This window comes from Coptis chinensis, chromosome 1 (genome assembly GCF_015680905.1).
Source record: "Coptis chinensis isolate HL-2020 chromosome 1, ASM1568090v1, whole genome shotgun sequence".
Classification (NCBI taxonomy): Eukaryota; Viridiplantae; Streptophyta; class Magnoliopsida; order Ranunculales; family Ranunculaceae; genus Coptis; species Coptis chinensis.
Genome location: NC_141456.1, coordinates 49,224,669 through 49,235,439, shown reverse-complemented (window position 1 = coordinate 49,235,439; position 10,771 = coordinate 49,224,669). Strand labels below are relative to the sequence as shown.

General features: G+C 38.2%; 1 protein-coding gene across 1 annotated transcript; it reads right to left on the bottom strand.

Moving 5' to 3' along the window:
* Positions 1 to 4,154: 4,154 nt before the first annotated feature.
* Positions 4,155 to 9,322, bottom strand: LOC147524381 (homeobox-leucine zipper protein PROTODERMAL FACTOR 2-like). The gene is made up of 12 exons (XM_086603060.1): positions 9,089 to 9,322; positions 8,476 to 8,708; positions 8,242 to 8,359; positions 7,953 to 8,141; positions 7,415 to 7,843; positions 7,223 to 7,324; positions 6,859 to 7,059; positions 6,599 to 6,773; positions 6,214 to 6,485; positions 5,265 to 5,360; positions 4,759 to 5,157; positions 4,155 to 4,662 (listed from the first exon to the last, which is right to left on the bottom strand). The coding sequence occupies exons 1-11, from the start codon at positions 9,191 to 9,193 to the stop codon at positions 4,795 to 4,797; spliced, it is 2,283 nt and encodes a 760-aa protein (XP_086459186.1). The 5' UTR covers positions 9,194 to 9,322; the 3' UTR covers positions 4,155 to 4,662; positions 4,759 to 4,794.
* Positions 9,323 to 10,771: the final 1,449 nt, after the last annotated feature.

Below are 10,771 nucleotides of genomic sequence, written 5' to 3'. Positions count from 1 at the left end.
TAGCATATAATCAAATAACGAACTAAGTCGATTTTCTCATAGCAATAGTAAAAGCGTTCAAACTTAGACCGACGGCTAAGCGTGGTAATTTCGTCAAATTTTGTCATAGCGATAGTAACATACTAAGCGAGCGTAAAAGTGTTCAAACTTAGACTGACGAAGCTAAATATGGTAAGTTCGTCAGATTTTATCGTAGTGATAGTAACGTATTCAGTGAGCATAAAAACGTTCAAACTTAGAGTGATGAAGCTAAATGTGGTAACTTCATATGGATTTTGTCGTAAGTGATAGTAGCGTCAAACTAAGCTTGAAGTAAAGTGTTCAAATTTTTAGATAGTAAGCTAAACGTGGTAACTTCATCAGACTTTGTCGTAGCAATAATAAGATTGAGATGGAAACATAATTATACCATTGGAACTGAAGTGAAAGAAATACTTCTTTATTGATCACAAAATCTTGAAAAGTGCAAAGATAATAACAGAAAATAAACTACTGAACTAGAAACAAACGAACAAAGTTTTGTCAGTTTTTTCTTTCAGCTTGTCTATTGAATGAAAGATAGTATGGTGACGAGAAATTGTGATGAATCGTAAAGTCAAAACAAAATCTTCAAATTTCTTCGACGATGTATTATTTGTCATTGTTAGAAGTCAACGATGCTGGAATACCAAAATGGCAAATAATATCATGCCAGAAGAAATTTTTAACGTCTAAAGCATAGATCTAGGGTTCCACTTACTTAGTAAAATAATTTGTTGCGATGAGCAAGAAACGAACACTGCCAGGGGCTGTCGGAAATAAACCAACAATGTCAAGGCCCCATTTTGCAAATGACCAATTGTTATGGATTGGATGACGCTTCATCGCTGGAAGTTTGACCTATATCATCATGTTTTTGACAAGGCACACACTTCTCGGACAGACGCTTAACATCCTGTTGCATGTATCGCCCCTTTGTGATAGAGTTTTTGGTCATCAGGAATTCCGGAGCATTGCCGCTGCATGATCGTCATTGGTAGCCATTGTAGATACCGAAACATTATCAGTGCCAAACTCGTTGGGATCATCTGACAACATAAGTTGTTGATCTAGTGTTGTCTTGATGGCAATGGTTTGATATCCATGGATAAGTATGCGATAGAATCAAGACGTCTTATATTATAATGCGGATACTACACAATACTTATAGATGCAAATTTTCATGCAATTCATTGAATTAAGTTCAGATAAACGACCATTCTATCATCATGAGCCACATATTATCATTCAAAGTGGCTAGCGACTAACTTAGAATAATTAATCGTAACTTACTCGCCCCCAACTGAAGAGTTGTGTGCATATCGCAAATGACAGTTTCGTACTCGACTAATATTATTTAAAACGTCAAAACCTAAACATAGAGACCTCTCAATTATGTATTCATTCAGTTTCAAGATGACAAAACCGAGACCGGAGCCAGACTTATTATGCAAACTATCTGTGTAAATCTAGAAATCAGCTGATATATCCGATAAGTATTTCAAGTCATCGCCCCCGGGAGGTAATGACAATTAGGGATTGACGTGTTCCTCATCGAGTAATGCGTTCGACATAGGAATATCATCAATAAGAAAATCAGCCATTAGCGAAACCAAAGTTTGTCTCTTTTTAACTGTATGAGTGTCAGAGACAATGTTGTAAGCATTAAGGTAACTTTTCCATTCCGCGACTCAATTTGTAGACATTGTGCAAAAACTTATGCAGCGGAAATTCGATTAATATAAATTTCGACTAAATAAGCTTAAGACGTCTGATAGCATGAAACAAGGCCAATGTAATTATCACCACGTAAACAATCCCACACACAACTATGTTGATGGTGTGTGTTACGTTGTGGTGTGACAAATACAACACCATTTTTGAGAACTCGTGAATGACGTACATTGTGAACAATGGGAATCTCATCCTCACCACGTAAACGATCCCACACGCGACGATGTCGTTGGCGTGTGTTATGCTGTGGGGTGATAGATTTCACATCATCTTCGAGAGGAATGGTTCGTTTCAAACCACGCTTGTAGTAATTGTTATCATTCCGTACACACTTGAACTATCGAAAAAGTGTTTCATTTTCGAGACATTTGACTTATATTATTAGTATCAGATTGCGGAGAATTTTTAGTGGCAATATATTTGTGCTGAACAATTTTGCGCATTGGTGGAACAGTAGTAGTGTCGTGGGGATCCTGACATTGAAGAGGAGTAAGAGGGGTTTTTTTTTTTTTTTTTTTCGCCAGGTTGACCTTGAACGTCATGTTTGGGATGTTCTTCAGTAAGTGCATATTAAACTATTATAAAACGTGATCGAGGGTTTTGAATAAGAATCACAGACGATGCTAATTATGTTTAGACCAAATATAATCAAAACACTAAGTGGTGACGAGATACATGAATAACGTAGAAAAGTAGTGAGAAAAGTGATGGTGATTGAGTGAATGATGAGACTGTACCTTTCGCTTGCCTACGTATCCAAATTATCGATGGGATGAAGTCTCAAGAACGTAGTTCTTTATGAAAAATAGTTTGGTATTTATATGTGTAGAGTAGAGATTTCTTGTAGCTCAAGTAATCGTAATTGAACATGACTCTTAATTGATAATTATGGATAACAAACGAATCTAGACATAAACTAATGTACGTAAGTGGCAAGCCATGTGGCTAGGGTTCAGCCCTAGACACATGAGTTAATGGACATGTACATCAATCTATGGTATTGCAAATTGGGCTTTAGCCTTGTCAATTAAACGAATAAAGTGGAGACCCCTACTAATAGAAGTTTGCCATGTAGGTGGGGGTCGAAACAGGCCTCCAGAGAGTCGCACCTCCATTGATTGACCATTAAGGATCTGTCCATTATTCTCATACTACTACCTTCTATATATAATGACTTGGGGAAATAAACAGTCTTCTAGCTAAGGTTTGCTCTTTCCTTGTCAAGATAGGATCAACATCTGAATAGAAGTTATCATCACATAGAAGGAGATATAGTTAGACTAGGTTTCATAAAGCCTTTAGACCTAGAAGTCTGCTCTAAATGGAACACCTATTCTAAACACGTCCAAGAGTCCTTCTAATACTGAAAGAGAGCTGTACAAGGTCGTCATCCAGTTCCAGACTAGTTCCAAAACTGACATGTCCAGTTCCCGAACTATTTCGCTAAACTAACTAGTGAAACTAAGGGAATTGTCCTAAACTCATATATAGGAATTAATCAGAACTGACCAAATCAGTTCTAGAGCCACTATCTTATGCTTTATTCCCTTTCTAATAACGATCCTTCGGTGTAATCTCACTCTACCACAAGTCTTTAGGACACTGGCGGAATATTACCCCTACACCTGTCACGTGATTAACCCGCCTCTAGGCTAAACATGCTCTCCGACTAGTTATGAACTAATATACACAATTCGTGAACTAATGGAATCACTAGAGCGCGGCTATTGATGATAACGAAGTAATCTTATAGCATATCGTGAGAGTATGACAGGATGCTGGCTAGATACAGACTTCCATGTGGAGTGGACTCCTATTAGGAAAGGAAAATCCTAGAAGGATAGGGAACTCACACGAAATGATGGAAACCCTAACCCTAGGTCTCCTAAACCTCTCCTATGAAGGAGAGCACTGTCACCATCATGAACTACGTGTATTAGATTTGATTCCTCTATAAGAAAAGTGATACGTAGGCAGCTATTATTGATTCAAGCCTCTCTTCATTATCATCTCCTTCCACATCACAGTTCTCTAAGTCCTGCATCACACGGTCCAGTGGGGGATCATGGGAAGCTAGAAAAAAAAACCCACAGTTTGCCAAAACACAAGGAAAGAGGTTCTTATTCCTCACGCTTGATCTTATCTAAGACTAATATATTCATCACATACGTAACCCAAAATGTGTAAGATATTAGTCCTTGTAGCTTTAGGTATAAGAGACCTTCGTAAACGGTTGTGAAGAGCAAATTTATCTAGCTTTTTTCTCACAAAACTTTTTCAGAGTTGGAATATCTGTTGGTTGTTGGGAGTATTGAATGTTTTTTTTTTTTTTTTATAGTTGAGTTGAAACATCAGTGAGCATTGTTTGGTGATCAGGATCGGAGTATTGGGTGCTAACTCTATTGTTTATAGCCTGCCATATGCCGAGATCTCGAGCACTCGCATTCCCATTAAATAATATATGAAAAAAAAAATCCAACACCGAAAGAGAAACAAATCAATATCAAAGCGAAACGGGTTTACTTTTGGTAAGCTCCCACTTGCCACTGGGCCAGCTAACTATTGAAAATACAAAATGACAGAAGTATTGAAATGACACAAATGATACCCAACTCATCCGGTCAAACGTTAACCCTAGCCCTACGAAAATGACAAACAAGGTGGGGGAAGCAACCTCATGCTAAAATACTTTAAGAACCTCCTAACTACTTGGTGAAGTCAATACCCGAACCAATAACATGATGATGGAAGTCACACGTTGGGCTTCATTCTGCCTTGACTGACGAGTGACAAGCAACTTACTCATGTAAGGTGCGTTCTTGACTTCTTCCTGTCGTCACTTTTACCAAACAAAATCCCCTTTCTTGTTGTTGTTTTTTTTTTTTTTTTTTTTATTCTCCCTTTCATTTCCTGCCATATTATATACCACACATTACATTTAGAACTACAATCACTGAAATTTTCTAAGGAATTCAAAACATCGGAACTTTCAGTAATAACGTTTACCTGGAGTAAAGGTTACATCTCGGGCCTTCATGTTGATCATACATTGTTGTTAGTAACGGCCACCTTGATGCGATCAACAGTGCAAGCAATTAGGTTGTTAACGGTTGCGACTGATCCAAGAGAAAGTTTTGCAGTTGGGACTGAATCAACCAGGATTTGAAATGCAACAGTGAGTAGAGATCCACCACCTCCACCCTCCAGGACTATTCCATGACGGTGTTGCTTATCAGGGAATATAGCAAATCCAGAGGGCAGGAGCGCAACATAGTCTGGGTCTCCTCCATCTAGAACCACGTTCATCGCAACAGCATCAACCGGAGCATAAACCACCAAAGATCCAGTTGAGTCAGTACAGCTTTCTTGTATTATCAGCATGTTACTCTGATTCGTGTTCGCACTCTACAATACGAATATAATATCAGTGACTTGGCTTCAACGACGTTTAAATTTTTAGGTAAAGGAGGCCAAGTTGACTTAAGAAAAAAAAAAAAAACGACGCAACTTACATTTACACGTAATAGAGAGACACAGTTGCCAGGATCACGACCATTAGCTATGTGTGCCATTTCTTGGACGACACCACCATTTGATAGGATATCCCACTGTCAACATAGATTCACAGAGAGGGGTAAGATATATGTAAGACTTTAAACAGTTATGAATGCAGGTTAGGGCCAAACTCTACTTTATTCAAAAAAAAAAAAAAAAAAAAACATAGATTCATCACAGAGCAACGAACACATTAATGAGGAACAGATCATTTTTGGAAAATGATATTCAATAACTTTAATGTAGTTATAGAAATACTGCTACATATATAATTGCGTGGTTGATCTCCACTGACCATCAAATATATGTACTTTGGAGTTCTAATGTGCATTGGCATCTTATATCTTTGGAAACCTATACAATTCGTCTCAAATATCTATATTCGCTCAGCTCCTTTTCTAATCTATTTACTGACCAAAGGATACAATTGCCGAAATGCATACACAGGATGCTAATACCTCGATGTTACAATTATACAACACACGCTTTGTTTTTTAAATTCCAATTCTTTCTCTTAGATTGTAGCAACGAAGCTCAGGGTGCGCAATGTGTCACTTCTAAGGATTTGTGGAACCAGTAGCCAAACACCCTATGACCCTAAGGTTTCGCTATCCTCATGTACATTTATCTACATAGAAATGATATCAGTTATACTCAAACAGCACAAACTTTAATCTAATTAGGATGCTACTTCTTTGACAACATTTGAGTTGGTAGTCTTCTTACTCACTTCTTAACGTCTTCTACCGTACTTTATAACTGGAAGTTGGATGTCAGGCGTTTAGAGTCTTAAGAGAAATTAAAGAGAACATAGGTGCCATTGTGCTAATACAGATTGCTAACTCTAGCTCGACTGTGCTAGCACAGAATTGCATCCAAACATAGGTTCTGTTCGTTGAAATGTACCTGATTTCGTGAGTTCTCATTTCGAAGAAAATCAAAAAGCGTCTTTGGTGAAACTGGAAGCCAGAAGGAGGTAGCTGCACTTAACACAATACCGGGAGGCCTTCCTGGATCGTCTACACTCTTCCTGGTCATTACCCTTACGTCATCATCTCCAGTTCCCGATAATGTGGTCCATGTATGAGCTGTGGAAGCACTCACACCAGAACAAAAGCTTATTACCATCCTCTCAGCTAGCTTCAACATACTTCTTCTGCCTTCTTGACTTGTTATCACTGTTCAACAAAATGGTAAACTGTAATTATTCGACATATTGATCGATCAGGAGATGACAGAAAAATCAAGTTGATTTCCAGCAGAACCAAGAAACAATATATGGTAGACATACCACCAATATCTCCGCGAGGAATGCTAGTAGCCATTAAACTTGCAAGGCGTTCACACTGCCGATCTAAGGTTGCAACCCAACGCCTAGCACCAAATGTGAGTCCGGATTCAACCAGGGGTTTATACATATTATGGACAGATTTATCATCTACCTCAACGTGCTCTATCCATGTTACCTAGGAAAATTTGTAAGCATCACAGGGTCAAGAAAGTGGCTCTTAAGCAGTATAGTCATCATGCATTTCAAAATTGATCATTCACCTTTGAATAGCCATTTGGCATTTCTTGTATCAGACAGCCCGATGGCCTTCTTCTACATCTTGTTATTGAAGAAGGTCGTAAATGATCCAATGAAACATCCACAACTGCCCAAGTTCCTTCTGAATGTAGTTTACAATACCTTAAGAAGAAAACCTCCCGAGTTGGTACAAGAGGTGAAAGGACATGTAACTCAGCCGTCATCTGAAAAGTATAAAGGATTTTAGTTGTCTAAATTAACTAACCTATACACTATTGCAGGTCATTAAGGTTAGATATCGTTTATATCTGACTAAATTATAGAATTAGAGTCTAGTTCTTCGATCTATTGTGTAAGAGTAGAGTAAATTAAGTTTAGATTAATTACCACTTGCAAGGCACCGTTATAATTTCCTGCTACTCCTGTTGACAAGACTTCGAGAGTGATGGCTCTTGAGACAACACCAGAGAACATATTCGACCACTGATTCTGATTATCACAAGAACTAGAGAAGTTTATTATACTAGCTTGATTAACGTGTGCTTATGATTCAGTGTAATTCATTGCAAAGTTACATACCGCGTCCATCAGAATCTCAACAAGGGTAGTATGATTCATGATAACAAGACCCGTCTCTCTAGAAGCTTCAGATTTCCAGTCAATAGGTTTTTCCCCAATTCCCCTTGGGAATGATTGGAAATATTCTTCAGTATTAAGAATGTCAGTAGAATCATCCGGTCCTGGCAGCCACAATGGTTCTCGGACTTGGGCCATTCTAACTAATTCCTCCATTGCCGCAACTGCTAACTCAATGATCATTGGTTTCTCTATCTCATTTGTTCCATACATTGTCCTAAGGATATCACCGCCACCAAACACATCTCCTATGCCTGCGGACTGCATTCCTACACTTCCAACCACAAGGTCCAGGGAACGCGGAGGCTCAGGAGGGTACGAGGCTATAGGCCTCCCAACATACTTTGCAGCTATTCCAGAAATTCGATCAATCTGTCAATTATAATATAAAAAATATTACATTAGACCTCATTGAAATCTTATTAGGAAAAAAGAAATTGTAAGTCATGGTGGGACTCCGGTATCCTATATAGTTACTTACCTCTTCTCTTAATCTAGCATTTTCAACCCTTAAATTGTGCTCATCAAAGGACATCTCGCCAAGAGTTGTTGGGCCTCCACAGTTGGGACAAGAAGAACTATTAAGTGCTTCTTTATATCTCATATTTTCTGCGCGAAGCCTTTCGTTTTCATTTCTAAGCTGTGTATTCTCAACTCGTTCGTGTTGATTCTGTAGCAGACAGGTTAGGAAGTTAATTAAGTAAAAGCAAAGCAATACTTAAAAGATAACGTATCCATCGTGAATATTATTGAGATATATATATATATACCTTAACTTGGGTACGCTTGTTTTGAAACCAAAATTTCACTTGCAAAGGCTCCAAACTAAGTTCACGAGCCAGTTCCTTTCTCTGCTTGTCATCCGGATGCGGACACTCCTTGAAAAACCTGAAAATGAATAGAGGAATTTGGTCAGAAAATTCTTTTTTATAGAAAAGTTAAGATGAGGTTGATCAGAAAATGTGATTCTGTGTTCTATTTAATTCAAGTTTTTGAAAGCTCACGATTCCATCTCTTGGATTTGATGCTGAGTATGGCGATTGTAACGCTTTTTACGTTTGCGTTCGTTAGGATTATCCTGTTCATCACCAGAAGCTCCTTCATAATTTTCACTACCAGATTTGTTGCTATCAAATTCTTCATCTCTGATGAGTTTGGCTGGGGCTGCTACTTCTGTTCGAGAAGTGTTTTCATTGATGATATCTAACAAGTGACTTTGATCTTCAAACATGTTTGGCTGCAACAGACATAACGTCAGATCTATATTGAATCCCGCAAAGTTGTAATTTGTTTGAAGTTAATTTTATGTAGTGTTAATGCAAACTCCCCAAGAAAAACCACATTAAAACGTTGACGGACACTCGGTAAAGTACACCCTAGTGTTGACTTGTACGCGTTTCTCGAATATCGAGATGGATATATTTGTTGAAACTTGTTGATTACCTGACAGCTAGCACTGCAGATAATTAAGAGAGAAAAAGAGACTGCTTAAATGAATCATTTAAACCCGCCCACTAATATAATTAATAATCAAGGGATTAAACCAAGTGAGACTGGGAGAGTTGAGCTAAAAATTAAGGAAGAGGGGAGGGGTAGAGAGAGTTGGAAAATACAGACCTGGCTAAGTGAAAGAGAAGAGGATCCATATTCAGAAACTCTTCCGTTGCTTCCCATCATGGGAGGAGGCATGTTTCTTGCTGGAATCATCATTCCAGACGGCATATTATACTTCACTGACACCCAAACCCTAACAGGAACACACTCTCACTTTCTATCCTTTCTATAGCCCAACTTCCTTCTCTTTAAGCCTTTGGTTGGTTTGTGATATGATATTCACTAGATTCCGTGATTTCCAAGCTAAAATAAAGCTATATAGGTTTTTGGAATATTGACAAGAGAACACGAATCTTGCCCAATCAAGTGTGTGAAACAGTTGAGAGAGAGAGGGTAGTAGAAAGATTTCACAAATAAGCACACCAAGATCTTAGAGAATCCAACCGGTACCTCACCACCCACTCCGTTACTATGTGTTCAGTCAATCCGCACCCAACTACTAGATGTAAACAGTGCTTTGTTTGTCCTACAAATCTTATGCTCAATAGTAAGTGCTAACAATGTTTAATAAGACTACGTTCTTTTGAAAACCACTTTGGTTGGACGCTGGGATCAGATAAGAAAATAGCGCTTTTGAAGAGATGGGTCGAGATCTGATCTATAATACGTAGCCCAAAGTCCACCACTGTTTTATGCTACTGTGAATTTATTTTCCCTCATTTTTTTTCCCTGGAGTTTCGGAAAAGTTGATGATGGAGAAGCAGAAGAGAGCGGAGGAGAAGAAAATAAAGAAGAAAGGGAGCATTGGAGAAGGTGATGAGAGAAGGTAAGGAGAAAAGGCAATAAGTGGAAGAAATTAAATTTGACAGTGAGAAGTAAATGAAGAGCAAATGGAGAAGGTGTGTAGCATTTATGAGGGAAGGTCTTTTTGCAAGGAAAGAGATAAAGAGGGCATCTCATTTTTATTTATTTTTCGACCACCAGTATGGTGAAACGAATGACGGCTACCAAACTCGAAATTTTCATCTTTTCCAATAGTTTTTTTCTCTCATTTTCACTTTTAGGCGCGCGGGTGATTTTGTGGACTTTAATTAGACAATAACAATGAATTTAAATCTGAATTCATGGCGTCCCTATCAAAAAGACTTGCTGTAGCACTACTCCCTCGTGAACTGTTTAAAGTCAAAACTTTTTTGATGTACACCTTATAAATTCCTAAACTACAGTGATATACAATTTGAAGATGAGCACACTTTCAAGATAGGTAGAACATTTATTTTAGGGTTTTGTATACTCCTCCCCCTCTATTTTCAAATGAAATTAGACTTGCCCCCTAACTAACACGCCGTCTCAGTCAACGCAATATGACTTTTGTCATCTCCAGGTGAAATGTCCCAACTACCCTTTTAGATGTAAAATTACCTAAATGGCCCCTTGACTTCCCAAGACCCAATTTCATAATTCTCAAGTACAAGACACGTGTTAACATCATGTTGATTTAATGCAATAATTTTCCATAAAACAACATACGTGACCACAGAATCAAAACTTCTCCACTATTTTGACAAACTCTTCTTCACTCCACTCTCTACTCCTTACCATGCTTTTCTCTCTTTCTCTCTCCTCAAACTTCACTTTGACGTATCTCAAGGAACATCAACCAGTTTTAATCAATCTGAACACTACAATTTTTTTTTGCTGACCGAGTGTCTGGGCCAACTTATGTGCACCTCGACGAATCACAGC

What these genes read in the sequence shown, in the direction of transcription:
- LOC147524381 (XM_086603060.1), bottom strand. Translation starts at nt 9,193, where the DNA reads ATGCCGTCTGGAATGATGATTCCAGCAAGAAACATGCCTCCTCCCATG. An exon ending in ACAAGCGTACCCAAGTTAAG is followed by an intron (nt 8,142 to 8,241) that starts GTATATATATAT and finishes TGTCTGCTACAG; the next exon opens with AATCAACACGAACGAGTTGA. An exon ending in TCCTCGCGGAGATATTGGTG is followed by an intron (nt 6,486 to 6,598) that starts GTATGTCTACCA and finishes TTTGTTGAACAG; the next exon opens with TGATAACAAGTCAAGAAGGC.